Below are 22,851 nucleotides of genomic sequence, written 5' to 3'. Positions count from 1 at the left end.
ATTCGTCTCTATGATTTATGTTCAGTTGCATAAATGAGCATTAAACTCAATATTTGCATTTGCTCGTTTTATTCATTTGCTAAGACATTTAAGCAATAAACAATGAAATCGAAGTATCAAACAACTTAAAAACAATACGTGTAGCTAAAATGTGAAGTCAAGGTTGTTGATTCATGATCTTGTTGAGCTATATAGGTTTATATAATTACTTTGTTGGTAAATTAAATGAATATATTGTACCCAAAGGATCGCAATTGTTGAAGGCTTGTCCATATTTGTTCTTGAGTATACTGGTAAGAGCAGATTAAAGCATTTTAGATAAGCTTTGTGGTATTGCACGTTTTGTTTATCATGATGGTTACCTTGGACTTGCTCACTTGGTATTTTATACCTCTTACATGCCTTTTGAAAAAACAAAATTTACTCTCCCTATTATCTGAGCCTGTAGTTTCCTGAAACTCCGAAAAGAGTCCGCAACAAGATGAATAAATACAATACTAGAATTACATTAGCACAAAGCAGTTTGATATGCTTTTACATACATGTTTGATGATATACAGAGTGTTTGTATGATAACCGCATCCTAAGCTGATCGCAAAATTAACCATTGGCTGTATTGTCTGCATATAAAGGAGAAATTAAGAATCAGTGATCATCCCAGCTCATAGAATAGAGCTAACTCGATGCAAATAATATACTCTGTAACCTTAGTTTATGTAATGTGTAATAGTTAAACCTTAAAAGATTACTCTACATGCAATAATTGGAAAGGATGTCTTTCAATGTACATATCAACTATGAGGTTTCATATAGACAGTTTTGAATGAAGCATTTACCTTGAACGAATACAAATGTAAGACCTCTTATTTTCCCTGTCTTGTGAGCAATACAAGGAGGCCAAAGCCTGCCATGATCGCGATCTTCATTACCTGCATAAACAATTTTGCTTTATATTCCAGTCGCTGTTATATGCAAATTGATGGAGGTTGATCAGTAACAACAAAACCTGGCCGCCTGGTCCAGTAAATGGTATATTGTCAGGCCGTCTGTTGGACTCCAATTTTTTCGATCCAGTAGATCTCTTCTCACTTTTTCTTTGGGTGAGGCCAGTATCTGTGAGCTGAAATCACAACGAAAAAAAAAAAAAAATTAGAAGTTTCCTTATTACAGTTACTTTGACGATACAACATGACAGCACATAGCTAAAATGCATTTCCCCCTATGAAGACAGCTTCATTATTTATACTTGTAATAATAAAACGACGTACCACACAGCACTAAGCATGCAAATTAATCGCTATTAGTGCAAATCTAATCGTTAGACAACTTGATTATTTTATTTCAAGCAAATTCATGCGAGTTGTTTAGAAGAACTTGCTAGGAGTGATTTCATAGATTTGCTGTCAAATTAGAACATTTTATGCATGATGCACAGTGCTTTAGATCTGTCTAGGATGAAAGAGGAAGTGCATACTAGTATAAGCTTCATTTCTTGTGGTCAGCTAGGTGTGGACTGACCTTTTCATGATCATTATCCTGACTGGAATTGGAAAGACAACCTTCAGGTACATTCAGAAGTGGCCTGCTGTCATCTCTTAAAACACATGAGCGTATCATTTCATCCAAAAATATCCAGCCACGTAAGCTATCAATTGAATAATGCTCATTCCCATCAAACAATTTAGATGTTGCTCTACATTGAGAAGATTTCCATTGTTTGCTTCTCCATTTATTATCAATAACTAAAGCGTCTTTGGTAGTATATCCATACCTTCGGTTGAACAAATCAGTAGAAGACTGCTTTCTTCTCGGTAATGCTTCAAGAAGAGTATTCAAAGAAAATGTACTTTTTTCAGAAATAGGTGATGTATGCAACTTTTTCATTGCATTTTTCTCCTCTTTACTCTCTTCATTTGTATGTTGGGTATTAGCTTTACTATACTCATCAGAAATCTCTTGTTGAGTTGATCCATAGTCCTTATATTTCTCTCTTCCTTTCCCCATTTTCTCTGAAGTAGAAGAAGCTGAGGCTGATTCTGAGTTGGACATATCTGTTACGGAATTCACTGAAACTACCTTCTTTAAGATTGGCATTTTCATGGGAGTATGCACTCTTGTATTACTGCTTAATTGCCCTGTTTCCTTAGTTTTATATTTACTGGAAAACAACTCTTTCCCTATCTCCTCTGGAGTCGAAGGTCTGGGTGCTGCTTCAGAATTTACAGCAACTGTCTTCTTTAAGATTGTTTCCTTTGCTTCATCTTTAACAGTTAATAATTTCCCTCTTTCTTTTTCTATTTCCCCTGTAGTAGAAGTAGCTGATGCGGTTAAAAATTTGGACAAAACTGGTTTACTGTTAGCAAATATTGTCTTCTTTAAGATTGGCACTTTGAAAGGGCTATCCATTCTAGTATTACTCCTTAATCGACTCAATTCCTTTGTTTCATCAGTAACAGGTATTCTTTCCCTTCTTTCTTTACCTACTTTTTCCTGAGTTGAAAGAGCTGATGCTGATTCTAAGTTTGAGACAACTGGTTCAGTATTGATCACAACCTTCTTTAAGTTTGTCACTTTGGCAGGAATATACAGTGTAGTATCACTGCTTGATTGAACCATTGTTTTTCTTTTATTAGTATCAGGTAACCATTCCCTTCTTTCTTCCACTATTTCTTCTTGAGCTACAGAAGCTGGTGCTGAATATATTTTGGACAAAACTGGTTCAGTATTGACAGCAACCATCTTCTTTAAGCTTGGCTCTTCGGAAGGAATATCCACCATAGTACTACTGCTAAATTGAGTTGTTGCCTGTGGTTTATTAGTAGCAGTTGATTCAGGAAAAAAAAAAAAAAAAATCTTGGTATCTCATATCTAAGGTGTAAATGCAGTAAAAGGCTATGTTACTCGGACTCAGATACATATGTTAAGACACAAGTATGTGACAGCATAATAGACCCGCTTATTTTATATAAACTTTCCATAATTTGGTTCCAAAATGAAGTGACAATTTTCTATACCCATGGTTTGGTGTTGGAGATTTGAATTGGGTGCTTGAGGTGAATTATAGAGTCCGAGTAACATAGGTAAAACCTTGAATGACACTATGAGCATAGCTGTCAGTAAACAGATACCTTCACTGGACTACTTTCAATAGCAAGCATCAATTTCCTTACATTGGTAGGTGTTTTATTTGACCGTCTCTGCTGCTCCACGTTTTGTCCTTGAATTCTTTCCTTCAGCAGTTGATAAGCCGGAAACTTATCCAATGCCCCAGTTGATTTGGAGGTGGAAAGTGCCTGTTTGCAGAAAGTGTATTTGAAACATATGTTTATGCGATTTATGAATTTACAATGAACTTGAATAAAAACAAGACAAGAATTACTTGTTTCTTCTGACCAGGTTGAGCTTCGTTCATAACGTTATCATTGAAATCTGCAGATATACTGTAAGCTAAGCCATCAGACGGTTCCACACTTCTCTCCCGAGTCTGAAGCTGAGACTTGAGTGAATCTTGTGAAGATGCAGGGCTGATATCAATTTCAATTTAGAATCACACTACAGAAAACTGTCAAAACAAAATCTCCCTTCGTACCTCATGTTTAATGCACACACAATTCATGATAGTACAAAGCTGAGGAACAAAGATGATGCGGACCTACCACCAGAAGCAACTGCTAAATCTGAGCTACTATGACTCCTCTTCTGAAGATCCACCTGCTTTTTCCGAGCTGCAGATTCTCTCTGCAAGTCAACAAAACTCCTACACATTATATAAGGCAGCACAATGGCGATGAGATAACTCATAGAGACTCATATATATACGTCATACATGATAGCCACAATCATACTTCATTGGTGATTTATTCACTTTGCAATGATAATACAAGTATATCGACAATATCTTTTTAAGGTCCTGTTGTAGGACTGATTCAGTTGAGAATTCGACAGATAATTACCATACTGCGAATCCTGTTCAGCTCATTTTCTGTAAGGATAAAATGCAGTCTCATACGGATATGTCCCCCGTCTTTAAGTGGGAATAGATCATCCCAAGTACCCTTTTCGACAATGGACCTAGTTTCAACATCTGCAAAGCAAACTACACTTCCATCAGTAGCTGTCACAATCACTACTACTGATAGGTATGCCTAACAGAATTTACTAACCTGTGTGTGCTATTTCACTCCCTTCAGAGTCACGTATCGACACATTCAATTTGTCCCGAAGAGAAGCTAATGCACTACAAGAATCAAGAAGGTATAAACATCCATCATTAGCATCCAATTAAAATAAGTGCCACATACATACAAAGGCATACGACGAAATAGCATCAAGTTAAGTGACATTACAAACAAGTTTCTTTATTGTCCTGCATTTCATGTACTTGTTTTCCCATAGAAACTGCATTTCTCAATGAAAAAGAGTTAAAAATACGACACAAGGTAAAGATGTAGACGAGATTTAATCAAAATGAAAAATTTGCCATACCCTTGACACCCATTGATGAAGATTGTGGTGGAGATGGTAGCCCCACCAATTCAAGTACTGATAAAAAAAAAAAAAAAGAGCAGAAATTTGTTACATCAGTTATAACACACTTCATGTTGGTACACAAACTAATTAAGGCATGATGAGCTACAACATACCCGATACATGGATAGTTCCAGGCATTGAAAACGAACGATTATACTCGAAAAATCGAGCAATGTCAAATTAAATGATGATTATCAGTTGTTAAATGAAGAGAGAACAATTTTCAGGGAAATTTTGATAAGCTTTTAGATTGGATGGTTAGGAGTTTGGATTAGATGTGGATGAACCTCAGTGATGAAGGCATCTAAGACATGGACCCACCTAAGCTCAAAGATTTTTTTAGTGGTGGCCTCAAATTTTCACATGCCTAAATCACATATTTGTCTCTTTCATAAACTGTATTAAAAGGAAAAAAAAAAAAAAAGCAAGTCACAACATCATAAAAAGATGGGGGGGTGGGGGGCAGGAATCGGATCTTTTCGGGTTACTTCAAATTCGGGTGAAAGCAGATATTTATAATCCGGGTTAGAGTCTACTTCGATTCGTATCATGTTTTGTTTGGGTTATTGTCGACTTGGTTTGAGCTGATATCGATTTGGGATGAGTTTGTAATGATTAATTTCAAGTTCAAGTCAAGTTTAGATCGGTTGCATATCAGCTTCAGATCAAATCTTGGTCGGATTACTACGGATCTGAGTAAAGTTTGGATCAAATGTGTCCTAGGATAGATCAAGCTCGGATCGAATGTGGCTTTGCTATGATTCAAGCTCAAAACAATGTGTCTTGGGTACGGGTAAAGTTCGGATTGTACAAACCTGGGGTCTGAGAAAAGGTTGGACAAGAAATAAAAAATAAACGAGTTTTAAAATAATTATGATAAAGATTTCGTACATTTGATTAAGTGGATTGTCCTTAAATGAAAGTATGAGTTCAATCATTTTTACTTTGGTTTGATTAATAGTAATGGGCCGGAGGGATTCAGTTAGTCAAGTGAAATGGATTTGAATTATCTTGAGTTGAGATTAGCTATTAGATAGAATCGAGTTGGATTTTGGTTGACTTAGGTTAGGTCTAGAATAATGACGCTGGTTAAATCAAATTTCGGGTCTTATAGGATTAGGTCGAATCAACTCCCAAGTCGAATTGAACCCCAAGTTATGTCTTGTCAGGTTAATTACAATTGTTCTTTGGTTAAATTCAGTTATATGTTATAATTGATTGCAAGTTGGGTTGGGATCATACATATCAAATCCAAATTGAGTCATGAGTTTAATTTTCTAGCATTGGTGCTAGATTGGGTAGTGTAGCTCTTCAACTCTTGGGTTAAAATTGGAGGTCAGGTTGACATCGAATTGATTGGTTTGTCAATTTTTTAGCTCCAAATTCTTTGGATGTCAAAGTCGGATTTCGATTGGTTTCAGCCATTTATTTGAGTAAGATGACTGTTTGATAGCCCTAGTTCTAACCAGTTCAGCTATATTTGGGTTATTATGTCTATAGTTAGTGTAGACACCTGATTGCGTCTCCCCAAAAATCAAACCCAGTGATGAATATCTTTCACGTCATTGATTATCGAACAAGAAGAAATGTGAAAATTCTTGTGATGCGGTCGTTTTAATAAAAAATACTTCTTTCTATTTTCAAAAATATTTCTTTTCGTACTCTATTTATGGAAAATGTTCAGTCCAGTTTAGTTTGGTCCATGATAAGGGTCCAATAATGGTGTACTTGGATGGGGCTTGAGAAGACTTTTCCAATGATATATTATAAGCCCAGTTCCGATGAATAATGAGGAAGTTATGGTTAAAATACTAAATTGGGCCTGAAATGAGTTTTATGTACGGCCCAATGATCAAGTGGAGGGTCCGTTAATTATCATTTCTAAAATCATTAGGATTAACTTTAATCTTGTAGAATAATCTAGAAGGTTCTTTTAAATCCTAGTGGAATTAGGATTAATAATTATATTTTTAATAATTAAAGAATTTTATTTGGAATAAAATAAGTGTTTTAAAAGATTAAATCTGATTTTAAAGGATAAGTACGGGCGTTAATTAGTCTAATCAAATTAGATTAAGGACTCCGTACAGTTTAAATTAACGCGTTCACCATCGCGAAACGACATCTCCATCGCGCCGCGATGGAAGTAGTTTTACTCCGAATTGAATTCTAACTCTTTTCTGATCGTTACGGGACTATTTTCTCTATAAATAGGGTCTTTATTCCCCGTTTTCAAAGTACCAACAATCATCTAATTCTATTCTCTTCTCTTTCTTTAAGCTAGAAGCTTGTTCTTTCTCCCTCTTTCTAAGCCTTCCCTTTTCAAAATACAATACCGCATTCACGAGACTTAGACACACCTAACCAAGTTCGAAGTTGCCTTCGCCCTAGACATGAAAGGTTGATAATTTCTGAGGTTTTGGTCCCAAATTCCTATTTCAATCATTTAAATTAATTGTTTGATTTAATATTTTCCTTGAAGTTACTAATGTGTGTATTGTTTTGATAGAAAGAGATACGAGGCAACAAAGTAAGTTGTTTTATTGTTATATTTCTTTAGAAAGCATGCTTAGATGATTATTTTAATTCCTAGTATCATGTTAGGATGTCTTTTATTACTTTCTAGTATCATCTTTAGGTTGCTTCCTAATTCTTCTATCATGTTAGTATCATGTTAGGGGTAAAGCTTTGATCTTTATTGTTTGTGACATACTAAGATTTGTTACTAATCTTGTTAGTATCATGCCTAGAATCTTGCGAACAATATTATGCTTTGATGAGATTATGGTGATGATGATTGTTGTTATTATGTTCCTTGATATATATTGTTGTTATTGCTTTATCACGCCCTTTCTTGCAGGTTTAAAGGGAATTTGTACTTGTAATCATGCTTATTAAGATAATTAATAATTTTATTTAGGTTAATGTGATTTTAATTCAAGTGATCACTAATAATAGATTTGTTTGTGCATTAACATTCAACCAACATAGATTAAACAGGTTTAGGGTTAATATGTTGATTGTATGTTAGTCAGAAAGCGCACATGAATATGAGAAGAATAAAGTAGAGGCCTATTTAGGGAAGGTTCAATCTCTTTTAGGTTGGATTTGTACCTTTATCCCTGAATATCCAGCCATGGTACAGAACCACTATGGAGTTAGCGATCTCATGAATCGTGAAGGGTGTAACCTTCACCCTGTGAAGGTTTACAAGTTCTTAAAACTTGTTGGTGACTCTTTTGCTCTAGCTTCCTTCCCTTTGGACGCCACCATGTTTAAGTGTATGATCACAGTGGGGCTCAAGTGTGGGATGCTTGAAATATTCCCTACAGTTAGTAGTTTCACGATTCTAGTTAAAAAATTGATTGTGAAAGATATTGCATTATTCCTAATGTTCAACAACATATTTTAGGCACATTTAATAATAAGATCTTGGAAATGTAAGAACCTCAAACGTTTAGAATTATTTGGCAAGCGGACGAATCTAGGAATTTTATATGGACCAGGCCAGCTTCTAAAGTATATTCATAAGTTGAATTGCTACAACAAAGAATAAGAAGGATTATAAAAAGTACATATTCATAACTCCTAAGGCCAATAAAAAGGATATATAAAAATTACTAAAAGAAAAAAGATGCATTGAGCAATAAATGGAAATAACAATATATATATAAAAAAAAATAAAATAAAAAATAAAAAAAAATTAATAAAAAAATAGAAAATTGTGCGCTACATGTTTTGATCTCTAAACCCAAAAAATAAAATAGCAATTGTGCTACCAACTCAACCAAAATTATCTTTATTATATAATATGGGTGCAACTCAATTGTATTATCCTAACCACCCCTGTATCCGTCCTTGCAACTTACATAATATTTATGGCTATAAAAAGATAGTTTTAAGCTCAAATGTTACTTTGAGTAACATACATCTCAAAATAAGATGTTCAATTTGTTTATATTTACCCATGTCATCTCTTTTTTAAATTCAATAAATTTGGTTTACCAACAAAATTTTATTGTTTTTTACATGGTAAGGTCAATTAGGCCCTTGCCAAATGCTCCTATCATAGAAATACCTAGCTGGTAATGCTCTAGAGGGGTAGAGGTCAGGTGAGATTTGTTGCTGATGATGAGGATTGAACCTCGCACCTTGCAGCCACTGCACCAAGAGGTCTCTCTCAGTTTATTAACAATTAATATGGTTTGGAATGCAATTGTGAGTTAAACTAGTTTTTCAAACCGAATTCCCGATGTGTCAACTGGTTTTGTGTACGGGTTGACCATCAGTCAACTAACCCGATTTGATCAAAATCAGTGTGACCTAGTTAACTAGTAAGACAAGCTGGTATAACCTAGTCGTCCTTGCCTAGAAAAACTGGTGGGATTGGTCGGTTTGTCTATATTTATCCTGTTGGCCAAAACACTTCGATTATAGTCAAACTATTTCCTTTTTTTTTAATTTTTTTTTATTTTACTTTCAGTAGGTAGTGATGGCGACAACGGTGGCGGTGTGCTCTGGCGCACGGTGGTAGTGGTCACTAGTAGAAAATAGTTAATGGAAAGCCCCAAATGGCAAGCGGTTATGCAATTTCGCTTCCAAAATTGTAAATGGCAAGCGGTTTTGGGTGAACCACTTGCATAATTGTAAATGGCAAGCGGTTTTGTGTGAACCGCTTGCCAAAACCCCAAATGGCAAGCGGTTCGTACCGTAAACCGCTTGCCTTTAAAAAAAAACCCTACCCATTTTATAACCCATTCTCACGCCTCTTTTCTCCATTCTCACTCCACCTGTTCTCGCTCCTCTCTTTCTCAGTTCTCACTCTCCTCTCTTGATCTCTTTCGTTCTCACTCCTCCCTCCATTTCTCACTCCCTTCATTTCACACTCCTCTCTCGATCTCTTTCTCACTTCCTCCATTTCTCAATTTCTCACTCTCCTCGACCAAAACCCGCAAAAATTTCGAGCAAATTCGAACCAAAAACCGTATAATTTCAAGCAAATTTCGACTACAATTTCGAGCAACTTTCGAGTAAAATTTCGAGCAAATTTTGAGCAAATTCGTGCAAACTGTGTGGGTTTTCAAGTTTTTTAAGTCAAATTCGACCATGAAAACTCTAGATCTAGAGTTTTCATGGTCGAATTTGACCTTTAAAACCATAATTTCAAGCCAAAATTGGTGTTTTCATGGCCGCGGATCTGGTTGGGTTGAGATGTGGGTTTTGTTTGGGTGGGTTGTGGGGTGGGTTACGGTTTGGGTGGAGATGTGGGTTTTGTTTGGGTGAGTTGTGGGTTACGGAGGGTGGAGGTTTGAGGTGTGGGGAGATGCGGAGATCTGGTTTAGTGGGTTGTGGGTTACGGAGGGTGGAGGTGTGGGGTGGTGGGTGGGTTAGGGAGGCTGGATGTGTGGGGTGGTGGGTGGGTACGGGTGGGTGGGTCAGGGTTAGGGGTTCTGGTGGCTGGGTACGGGTATGTTGGTGGTGGCTCACTACTACAATTCCCTTGCTTTTTCGACGCTTTTGGGTTGACGTTGTGCCTAAGGCGTCAATGCGTGTCTTTTTGACGCTGTTTGGGGTCTTCATAATGTCTTGACATTAAAAAGCGTCTAGAAAGTCATATGCCTTGCACGTGGCTTCAATTTGAAGCTACTTGGATGAAAATAATTCGCCCACTGTACATTACTCACTCAACGCTAGAACTTCCTCCATCAACCTAAACCTAATTACCGAATACCTCTTCGTCAAATTCCATCAAAACTTCTTCAATTCAGTTTGATTTGCTTCCCAAAACTGCAAAAGTTCAGCGAATTAGGCTTAAAATGGTGGAAATTTCATTTGTTGCTCATCAATTTCTAGTAATCTTCTTGATATTTATAAATTTGTTCGTTATTTTTCTAATATCTCATTCGAATTCCTCTATCAAATCATTTTTTTTAATTTCCTTGTTCTGATATGAATTTTCTTTGATTTCGACCTCCAACCCCATCTCTCTTGCATCACTTCCAGATCTAATACAAATTGAGGTAACAAGTTTGACGAAATTAAGGTTATATTCTTCTCATTCTGTAGAATGTAGAGTATCGATTTTTTGGGGTTTTTTTTGCCCATCTATCATATGTTTTGATTGGTAATTAAGGGTTTCCATTTGTTTAATTTCGTTTTCAAATATGTTATTGCTGAAATATTTCAAATAATTCATTTTTTTCAGGGGTTTTGGGGATTTATGCCAAGGTATCGTCTCCCTTTCTAGTTCATTTGTTAATTGATTTTCTACCACCTTTTTTTTTTTTTTTAAATTAATCAAAATATTGGTTTTTCTTTTAATATTTCTATGATTTTCGTTCCTATGAGTTTGATTGTATTCTTGAATGAAATTAATGGATCTTTAGGATGAATTGAGCAAGCTAAGTTAAGAGCAACTGATATCTCTTATCAAATTATTTGTGGGAATGTAGTTAACAGTAAGATTTTCATAGTATGTCTTAGCTAGTTTATTATATGTATCATCCTTTTGAATCATATACTGAAAAATATGACCCACGAATTCTCTTTTAACATGATTGTCAGTGGTAAAAGATTAAACCTCTCCGTCAAGAATACTTTGTTGTAATTGAGCACATAATTTTCAATAGTTTTAGGAATTTGGGCTATAAGTGTGATATTTGTTTGACATTTTCCTTGCATTGTATAATCAACAGCTTGACACCCTTGTAATTTGATAAGTGATTAGTACAATGAGTGGATTTTTTTATAAGAAAATGAATCAGGTTCTTTGAAGAGCAATGTAATTTCTTGTTTTCATCTTATTTTCTTTTATATTTCTTTTATGTTTAAATCCAGGTTTCTTATTAGTTCTTAATATTTGTATTTCATTATAGGGTCTTTGTATCTTAGCTTGTATTATAATTCAATAACCCCATCCTAATCACTAATCAGATAACTATTGTTGAACCTTGTTAAAATTTTTTGAGTACACGAAGGTTTTATTTTTTAAACTTTGATATACTCATTTTATCTTCGTGAATTTCTTTTTTTTTTGTTTTTGGTATTTTGTTGTAAAAATTTTGTTAGAGAGAGTTAAATCATCACTTTAAAGACACACCATTATATACGTTTATACAAGGTTTGTTCCTCAAAAATTTTAAGACCAATTACAACAAGATAAATATCAATCTCTCTTTGGCAATTTGGCATACTTAATCTTATTTAAAAGTTCCTTTGGTGTGATTAGATATTAATTAAAATGCATGATACTACAATCTTGTTTGTTTTCTTATGAATAATGTTTTAGGATGCACAACAAATATATGTAATATATCTAGAGTGTTCTTGTTGTTGTGTCAAACTTTGAGGCATTTCTATGTTTTAGGAAAGTTCTTGTAATGGGGAAAACCAACTAAGGATATAGACATGCATAGCTATATATATTCGAATTAATGAGCATTTTTTGAATTTGGGTATATTTATGGTTATAAGAAATACCATAGCCAGATTTCATGTGTGAATTTACAAGAACTTTCGAGTCCATCAATTGAATTGGAAATTGAAAAGTAAATTCTAAAGAGAAGTTGTGAAGCAGTAAGAAATGAAGCAAAAAGAACCATTATTAATTATTAAAATGACATCTTCCTTTTGAATGTATTTAATTGATGGTTTGATTGATTTTTTGTTAATTTTTTAATTAGTTCTAATTAAATTTAATTCATCTTTGGTTTAGTCTTAATTATTCATATGTGCTGACTTTTGATAACTTGGGCTGATGATATGTAAGTTTCTTGTGCAAAACGAAAAGATTGAATTATGTTGCTTCTTAAAGGATGGAACTAAACCTTTTCTATTTTGTACTGTTCAAAGAGGTAAATAAGCTTCTAGGTGATGCAGAGTTATTTACGTTTTTGGGAAATTTTTTCTTAAATTATCTAGAGTTGTAAACTAAAATTATATTCGTCTAAATACAGCTAAGGCTAAGACTAAACCGATGACTGTTGTTTGGGACATGAGTACTTGGAATAGAATTGGTTATAAGGTACTGCTTGTAAAGCCTGCTTCGGTGTTAACCACCAGCCAAGATGGAAAATATCTTGCCTTGTAAGGACCTAAACTCTAAAGAATTTTCTCACATGCATCTGAGCTCTACTCACATCAAATTGCTATGTGCTTTCTGTTTTTTCATGTATTGGTTCAATTACCATCTGATGGATTTTACTCTTACTAGCTAGTTCTAACTATTCTCAAAATTGATATTGTAGTGTTGTTGCTCTTACTGTCTCTGTTTGTTATAGCCTAGTTCCATCTAGCTTTTTGTTGTATGTATGTAACTATGTACAAATACTTCTTTCAATATGATACTATTTAGGAGGGATAGATCATTCATGTATGCTTTTAGATTTTGTTTACTTGTCTTAAAGGAACATGCTTCAAATCAGTTTCAAACTTGTCCTTTTTTATTTTCCACAGAAGTAGGCATTGTTATGATAGTTCAAACTTCAAAGCCTTTTCCAATTTGTTCTGAATGCTATTAATTTATTCTTTGCTTATTCAATATGCCACCCCTTTTTGTTATCCTCACAAACTTTTATTGTTAGCTAGTGACGATAATTTAGTGGGTTAAATTTTTTTGTTCACGAGTTGATATTTATTTAGATAGTAATTGGAAATTCTAGTCTAAGAACCAAAACCTTAATTGGGTCTTAATCCCTGGCTCTTTGCAATATGACACACCTTTGTGTAATCAAAGAGATCTTTCATGTTTGTTAGAGATAAATTAGGGAGAGTTAAATTTTTTATTTTTTGATTTCATTTGAATTCTCATTTGCATCTTAATCAAGGAATTAATTTTGCAAACTAATTTCATTTTTCAAGATGTATTACGGACTGTGATTAAGAGGGTTTGAAGAAGTTTTTTCTCCACTTACTGCTTTTGTGCTAAATTGGTGCCTACAGCTTACTTGATCTCCCTACTCTCTTGTCTTGCTGACATAGCAGCCACACTGGCAACCTCATGGCAGGTGACTAGGCAAAAGGTTGGGTGTTGCAACCTACCTGATCTATTGTTGCTTCTGTTATTAATTATTACTTATCTGAGTTGATTTGTAGCATTTTGGTATTCCCAGAAGGGCAAACCTAATGTCAAGAGCCAATCTGATGCTTGGTTCAGGTTTTGGTTTGTAAGTCCATGTTTTGATGCATATTATCCTTATTTCATGCTTATTGCTGGTTTGAGTGTTTTATTTTGCAAATGATGTCTTAGTTTGTCTTCTGAGTATATGGATGTCGTGATACTTTTGGAAAGTTTTCTACTCTGTAATTGGTTTTGAAAGTTAGACTGTGATTTTGATTGATTAGGTGGAAAATGGTTTTCGGAGAATGTATTCTCTATGGCGCCCTGGGGTTACTAATTTTGGTCTATTATTGTATTTAGATTATTTTGGTGATGTCTTGATGAAAATGCTGAACTGTTGTGCAGGGTTAACAGATTATGTGGACATCCATGTATGAATACTGAGAAGCAATATAAAAGAGCTGACATCTAACAGTGTAAGATTACAAAAACAGAAGAAGGATATTTTTTAGCTATGTAAAGATTTACTATCGATGTCTCAAAATTTGTTCCACTACAAGTCTACAACTAGTTACAAATGAAGTATAAGTTGGAATTATATTTGTTGTAATAACACTATTACTATGAGATATTGTACGTATATTATAATATATTTATATGCAATAAAAAAAATTGGCCTAATTTTCAGTGTGAATTTTTTTTTTTTTTTTTGGTAAATATATTCTAGATATTTTTTAAAATATAGACAAGAGAAAGCATTGCAAAAAATATAGAAAAACATCAAATATTTAAAGCTCTGGACACTAAAAAGCATCGCCAGATTAAAGATTGTAGACACAAAAAAGCGTCGCTAAAGTTGAGAAAGTGCGCCAACTATTGCAAATTTCGACGCTCCGTATAAAAATTTGGACACAAAAAAGCGTCGAGATTTGCGACGCTTCTTAATAACACCGAATTTTCTCGACTCACTATTTTTCGATGCTTTTTTGAAGTGTCGAGAAAGAAATTTTCGACGCTTTTTGGCGTCGAAAAAAAGCTATAAAAGCGTCCTAAAAACACGGATTTTCTAGTAGTGGCCGGTGGTGTGGGGTGGTGGCTGTTGGTGTGTTTTTGTTTATTATCATTTTTTTTGTTGAAAATCAGAAATTGTAATATTACAACAATTAATTAATAAAAATATTAATGTTTTTACATATGTTTTGAATGTGTATCAATTTAAGTGAAAAAAACCAAAAAAAAAAAAATATTATTTTTAATACCCCTAATGGGCAGCGGTTTGGCGCCAAAACCGCTACCCTTTCACTACAATTGGCAAGCGGTTCTGAACCGCTTGCCAATTTAAAGACCAATGGCAAGTCCCCCAAGGGCATGCGGTTTAAACCGCTTCCCATTAGGGGGTTTAAACTGCTTGCCATTACGTTTTTTCTACTAATGGGTGGTGGTGGGGTCAGTGGATTTTTGGTGTGTTTTTGGTGGCGTTGATTGTTGTGGTGGTGGTGGTAGGAGTGTGAGAGAGAAAGGGTGGAAAGGCAATGATGTCAATTCACTGCAAAATGTAGGCAAAATCAAGTAATTTAGGGCGTTATTTAGCGATTTACTATATTTACTTCTATTTCAAAAGCTAAAACCCCCTCTAGTGAAAATTGAAAAGAAAAGCTTGTATATATACTCGTATTTAAATTTAAAATAGGGATTTGGAGAAAATACAAGTTCATCTACAAGATATCTTTTGTTTATTAATCATGGGGGTACAACAGTCTTTTCAAACATTTATTATGGTATAGGGATTTGGAGAAAATACAAGTTCATCTACAAGATATCTTTTGTTTGTTAATCATGGGGGTACAACAGTCTTTTCAATCATTTATTATGGGTATAGGGTAGAGCTGTCAATTCGGGTAAACAGGTCGGGTTTGGGTCGGGTAAGAGTGGGTCGGGTTAACTCGGGTCGGGTCAATTCGGCTTAATGCCATAACCTATGCGGGTTGGGTTCGGGTTGTGTCATGCTTGAGTCGGGTCACGTCAGGTCATACATCTTATCGGGTTTGGGTCGGTTTTAGGTCGGGTTACATTTGGGTCGGGTGAACAATAGGTCGGGTTTAATTCGGGTTTTCACCGGTTAAAACGGGTTAGGGTAATTCTCGTGTTCGAGTCGGGTTCGGTTCAAGTCAATAATTTGCGGGTTAGAATCAAGTCGGGTCATTCTCGGGTTTGAGTCGGGTTCGGTTCAAGTCAATAATTTGCGGATTATAATCAGGTCGGGTAATTTTCAAGTCGGGTCATTCTCGAGTTCAAGTCGGATTTGGTTCAAGTCAATAATTTGCGGGTTATAATCAAGTTGGGTCATTTCCAAGTCGGGTCATTCTTGGGTTCAAGTCGGGTTATGTTCAAGTCAATAACTTGCGGGTTACAATCAGGTCGGGTCATTTCCAAGTTGGGTCATATTCGGGTTCAACTAACTATAAATAGATAATTATCATTTTTATCAAGCTAATTATTTCCTTTGACTGTAATATATATGGCAACATACTAAGGAACTATAGTCTATAATTTAAGAAGATAATTATCTCCTTTGACCATACAACAAATCTATACTACATATTTAACTCTTAAATTTGGGAATGATGCTCTTTTCTTTTGCTGGTCTGGACTGACTTTGTCTCCCTAGTTGCTGTAACGGTACCTAACACATTTTTTTTTTTTTTTTTTTTTTGAGAAAACAACGGCAAGTAGTCCATTTATTGCCCAACAACCCACATAAATGCAATCATTCTTGTATGTTGTTTCTTCCCAGCAAAAAAATAAAAAAGGTATATATATATATATATATATATATATATATATATATATATATATATATATATATACACACGATCCGTTCGTTCACTCCACAGTGACTTTCGGTGATCATCACATTTGTACTGGTTATATTTTTATTCTTATTATAATGAAAGGCTTTGATTGAGTCACAATGTCAGTAAGATTAACACCCATTATGCTATTATTATGCCAAAAGTCACATGTACATATAAAGGAGATGAGAGAGAAAGATAAAACAAGTGGAGTACATTAGTAAATAAAAGGTATAAAACTTATCCAAATAGAAACATGTCAACTAAAAATAAACTTCCTAAAAAGAAGTATGTGAAAAAAAAAACGAAGGTAAGTATACACGAGTATTATTTTTGTAAGTTCAGTTAATTAGTTGTAGACATTCAAATGATATAAGTTGTATTCTTGTAAGTTTAGATAATCATACAATATAAACCTATAATTATATAAATCTAACTAATAAATCATATAACTAACATATAAAGCTAAACTTTTAGTGAAGTCACGAGAAAGTAACACTTGACATTTCAACTTTTCGCCAAGTATCACGACACATAAGTAACACTTAATATCATATCATATATATCATATCATCACTAATATATAAAGCTGGTCTCACAGTCAGGCCACAATACATCAACTTGGCATTCCAATTTTTCGCCAAGTGTCGCGCCATGTAGGCGACAAATAGGTATTGTTGTGAAACATATGATGATAAAGTTAGCGGTTTTGAATTAGATTTTATAAGATAAAAATGTTGATTAGAGTTTTATTATCACTATACTTCTAATATTTTATAGGTACAATATTAATCATAAATTTTAATAAATATCATATGACTCGGTTTAATTTCTACCATAAAATTCGTTTTAAAAGTTCTTTAAAATGAGATCCATTTATAATATATTTAATTTAGTTCAAAAAATAATAGAGAATCAGTAAAAATAATTTTGGTTTTGTAAAAATAATTTCATTTCAGTAAAAATAATTTAAGTTCAATAACAATAATTTCAAGTCAATAATAATATACATATCTATTTACAAACAAAACTAAAAAGAATACACTATTCTATTAAAACAAACATTAAAAAAATCGGATGTATAATAAAATATTATACATCCGTTATAAAGTAATATTAAAATGATCAAAAAGTTACCCTTAAGTTAGCCTGATATAAATAAAAGTATTTATGCTGTATACAAAAGTTTTGTTTTATAAATAAGCGATAGGATATCTTATGTTTAATCTAAATATCATTAATTATCAAAAGTCAAAAAGTTTATCAAAAAATTTTATCAACAATTCGGGCATCACCCGGGCACAAAACTAGTTATTTAATAATCTTATACAAAGTAAATGATTAACATTTCATACTTTATCATATTTATCAACTAGTAGACTCACCATAAGGTATATATTCGTAATTATCAATTAGCATGACATGAAATCAATTATTATTCATATATAAGCTGACAACTAAATTATTGTTGTAACACGATTTATAAGATGATAAAATAAGGTATCCGATAATGATATGATAATGATTCAATAATACAAACTACCTTTAAATTTTGTACAATAATAAGACATATATAATCTAAAAACACAAATTTTTATATATGGTTGGCCATACTGTGTGACCGGAGTTACTTGTGTGAGTTACTTATTCTAGGGTTATTTATCAAGGGTTACTCGTTTGGTAGGGGTTACTTATTCAAGGGTTATTCGGTCGGTCAGGGGTTACTCTCACTCACACAAAAAATGCGTTAACCAACTGAGTAAATTTAGAATTAGGGTCTGTTCTCATAGACTGAACTGATTTGAACTGAACTGAACTGAATATTTTATGAGAGAAGGAAATTAGGAACTGAACTAAACAAAACTGAAAATAAGCTGAAGAGAACAGGCCTTTAGTAACCCTTGACCGACTGAGTAATCCTTTCGTAAATAACCCTGAAATAAGTAACCCTTGACCAACAGTGTAACCCCATAATAAGTAACCATTGATCGACGACCGAGTAACCCCAAAATAAGTAATCGTTAACCGACTGAGTAACCCCTAAATAAGTAACTCGTATAAGTAGTAACCCCTAAATAAGTAACCCAACCCTTTAAGTAACCTTGGTCACACGGTGTGGCCAGCCACATAGAAAAATCACTTATCTAACAATTGAAAACGAATACTCCCTCCATGCTTTTATAAGTGTTACACTTTGACTATCACATAATTAATTTTAAGTAATTTAATTGACTTAAATAAAATAAGAGGTACTAATTGGTTGTTGGTGCAGTGGTGATTGGGGATGAACTTGGTAGGAAGAACCGTATTCGATCCTCCGCAACAATAATTGAAAAGGGACTGGAACCTAACCACCCAAAACTGGATTTCGGATTCGGATTAGCCCAAAGAGTGAACCGGGTTAGAACACCACAAAAAAAAGAGGTAAGTGGTGTATAGGTGGAGTATTAAAAAAATTGTAAAGGAAAAACACCTGGGTTAATAGTTTATTAAAAATTAATGAATGAGATAGAAAAGATATAATAATAATAATAATAATAATAATAATAATAATAATAATAATAATAATAATAATAATAATAATAATAAAAGGTAGTAATGGTTTTGGGTGGGGATCATGAAAGGAGAAAGATATAATCTAATCTAATATATATAAATAAAGTAGGTATTTTTGGATAGCATTTGGAGTGCCACGTAAGAAATACAATTATTTAGACCAATAACAAAAAAGAATTGTATTTTATTTTTGAATTAAAAAATTATATCACCACTTAGATAAAAGTAACGAATTAGATTTGATAAATCTAAAATTTTAATGCCACGTAGATTAATACCCACGAGTAAAATTATTTTATAAATTAATGGTATAAAAATAAAAAATATATATAGAAAAATAGAAATTTATTAGATCAATAATACTAATATGACAAGTCCAAACAAAATATATGAAAAAGATAAATCTCAAGAAAGATTAATTAATTAATGAAAATCATATCTGAAATAATATTATATTTAAATGATAAACGTCTACAATAAAATTTGATACCTACTATTATAAGATAAATTTTGATAGTAATTATGATAAGAAATAAAAAAAATTTCTTAATTATAATTAAATTAAAATTTATGATAACTACCCTCATAAATTGACGCATTATACGACACCAAAAAAATTTCGTATCAATACAAAACTAATTAAAGCGAATTTTGTGTTAGTAATTTTGTGTCAATGGCTGGGTATTTTTAAATTATGCATAGATCTTAGCTTAATTTTAAAATTTGTGTAATTTGTGTTTAAAAGTATATTTGTAATTATTGCTCACATTGGGTTTATTTGGGATATATGTTTATGTTTTGTTTACTTATTGCTTACATTGTGTTTATTTGAGATATATGTTTATGTTTTGTTTACTCAATTTTGTTTTGTTTTTACATGCAGATCTAATTTAATCAGAGTTAAATATGAGGAAAATGATTAGATAATCAAAGTACGAGTTATAGTTTATGAATTGAAAGAACAGGTCGATGGAACGATCATAATCTCACTTTTTCTTAAAAATAATATGTATGTTGTCTATATTTTTCTAAAAGTTTTAGCCTTTGACAATTATCATTTTAAAATATTAACTTGACTAAAATTAATCGTATAAAATTCAAATTTTAAAAACTCTATCAATCTTAGAAAACTCATAATGAGATAATAACATATGTAAAGGGTTATAATGAAATACATATATTAAAAATAAAATAAAATAAATATTAAAATTACAAAATAAAAATTACGTTCAATTAAACCATGTTAAAAAAAAACATTTTCAAGATTAGAAAAATAATAATAATGAAATATGAAATTACAAAACCTGATAAAAAACAATGTACAATAATTAAAAATAAAAAATAATTCAATTTAGGATTAGATAAAAATATAATATAAAAATATTTATCATAAAAGAAATATCCTTCTTATTATCTCGCACAAAAAATATCGGCTCATTTATTATTTATTTTACTAAAAATATTAAGTATCATATTACAAAGTTTATCATATTCATTGACAAAAATTTATCACCACTCTAATTTCATAATTTTTATTAAAATTAAATGTATATGAAAAAACTTATTGTATTTTATTTTAAAATTTTAATGCCACATAAATTAAACAACACAAATAAAATTATTTTATAAATTGATGGTAAAAAAATAAAGAAAAAAAATATAAGAAAAGATAAATTTATTAAATCATTATTACCAGTATAACAAATTCAAAAAAAATATTGGAAAAGATAAATATCAAAAAAGATATTTTTTTATTAATTAATTTGTAATGAGATATTAAATGTTTTTATTTTATAGTCTAATTAAGAATATACAGAATATTTTTTATTTATGTATTGAAGCGCCATGTAAGCAAAGGTATTATTTAGACCAATTAAAAATTAGATTTATATTTTAGGTTAGAATTAAAAAATTCACTCGCCACATAAGCAAAAGTGACGAATGAGATTTAAAATTTTTGCTAAGTAGGTAAAAACAATGAATAGTGATTTTTTAAGATTTAAATACTTTAAAATAAAAAATTATCTTTTTTTTAAAGATGATCTTTTGATATTAGGATTTAAATAATAAAAAAAACTATAAATTATACAAGTATTATATACAAACAGTTTAAAAAAATATTTGAAAAAAGAAAAAATATGTTCAATTTATTTATTTTTGTAAGTAAACGTTCAATCGAAATTCCTTTGTTTAAAAAAAACATATTAAAAAAAAATAAAATTATTAATAATTAACCAATATTCTTCAAAAAAAAAAAAATAACATTCAATTTTTTTTGAAGACAACAATAACGTTCAATTTTTTTTTTTTTAAAAAAAATTGAATAATAACGTTGAATTCATATCAATATTCTTCAAAAAAAAAAACCAAATAATGTTCAATTTTTATCTTATCTATCAACCCATATCATGATTAGATTAACAAATTTATAAGAGATTTATTTGCTACTCCACATGTATTTATATAAAAGATAGGATGATATTAAAGATTTGTATACGTCGTCTTCTCAAAAATATAGTTTTTTTTTTCTATTGTAAATACTACACACGCACAACTATTCCACTACACTATATTGGAGCTTCAATTCATTAAAACTATATAATACCAAAATACAAACATGTGAATAATATTTATCTACTCTTTTTTCATGCTGTGATTTATTTATTTATTTTTTTTTAGGTCTAATTCGTTGATTAACAAAAAATATTGGAAAAAAATGTAAGTATATCAAGGTATTGTTATTCATTATTTTCTAAGATGTATATTTTGTTTTATTTTACCTGATCTAGTTGTGTTACTTATCGTATTAAATTTTGTTAAACTACAGCTTAATTATAATTTTATACGTAGTATTATTTATTCTGAGTTTGACGGGATTATCTCCTTGCGCCAATTGAAGGAAATTTCGTCAAGCACTTATAAATCCAAAAGAGAAATGTGTGGATTGGAAAAGTAAGTCTACAACTATAATGTTACAATAGAAGGAAAAAAAAAATTAAAGTTTGTAATATATTATAGTTTTTGGTAGAATATATGTATTATTATTTTAAAAATCATTTTAGTAGGGTATACCTATATTGTTCAAGACTTATGAAAATGAAATTTCATTATAAGGATTTAATTTTATTCAATTCGATTAATTTCAGTAATGCAATAAATTTTTCATTTAACTATTTAAAAATTTATAAAATCATGTCAGACAAAAAAACTAAAAAACTACGAATAGTTATTACAATTTAAATTTTATTATAAAAATATCTTTTAACATTATATTAAATATTTTATTCTAATATCTATCATATTATAATTTTTTTTTACTATACATTCAATTTTCAAGATTATCTAATCAACAAACAAAAAGAGAATCATAAAAAAAAATAAAAATAAAGATATAAAAATTACTACTACAAAGAAATAACACGTATTAAACAAATCAAAAAGTTTTGTTCTTTAATCGTATATATGATATTGATAATCATTTTTTTTAGGGGGGTCATTTGGTTTATATTGTGATTGGATGTTGCTAAATCTTAACCTAAATTAAAACACTCAATATAGTCGTATTTCATATGCAGTGCTTATTTTAACAAAATTTTCATATCCTTCTCTCCTATTCTCCTAAATGTGTATACATTAGATTTAGAATTTGTATATTTAATGATTATTATTAATGGTTAACAGCTTAGTTTGAAAATAAAATTATATTATATTTAGATTAGGTAAATAAAACAAAACATATATCTTAGAAAATAATGAATAATAATCAATTTTTTTTCTTACCATAAGAAAGTTTTGATATTAAGGTACCAAGAAAGATAAATTATGAGTTTATATGAATAACTCCTGCAAAATAAT

The 22,851-nt window shown here is 31.5% G+C and overlaps 1 protein-coding gene across 4 annotated transcripts; it reads right to left on the bottom strand.

Moving 5' to 3' along the window:
• Positions 1-482: 482 nt before the first annotated feature.
• LOC145580066 (uncharacterized) lies at positions 483-4,804 on the bottom strand. Of its 4 annotated transcripts, none has more exons than XM_081637391.1 (12): positions 4,644-4,802; positions 4,486-4,542; positions 4,347-4,398; positions 4,164-4,237; positions 3,954-4,084; positions 3,653-3,738; positions 3,380-3,524; positions 3,129-3,293; positions 1,519-2,805; positions 1,007-1,120; positions 837-929; positions 483-620 (listed from the first exon to the last, which is right to left on the bottom strand). In XM_081637391.1, the coding sequence occupies exons 1-11, from the start codon at positions 4,666-4,668 to the stop codon at positions 864-866; spliced, it is 2,202 nt and encodes a 733-aa protein (XP_081493517.1). In that variant the 5' UTR covers positions 4,669-4,802; the 3' UTR covers positions 483-620; positions 837-863. The 4 variants fall into 4 exon arrangements, 3 of the variants coding, with proteins under 3 accessions (XP_081493517.1, XP_081493519.1, XP_081493518.1); XM_081637393.1 differs by having other exon boundaries at positions 3,171-3,293; XM_081637392.1 differs by having other exon boundaries at positions 3,380-3,507; positions 3,657-3,738.
• Positions 4,805-22,851: the final 18,047 nt, after the last annotated feature.

Source organism: Chenopodium album, chromosome 14, assembly GCF_948465745.1.
Source record: "Chenopodium album chromosome 14, dcCheAlbu1.1, whole genome shotgun sequence".
In the NCBI taxonomy this organism is placed as follows: domain Eukaryota; kingdom Viridiplantae; phylum Streptophyta; class Magnoliopsida; order Caryophyllales; family Amaranthaceae; genus Chenopodium; species Chenopodium album.
This window is presented reverse-complemented; position numbering and strand designations above follow the sequence as displayed.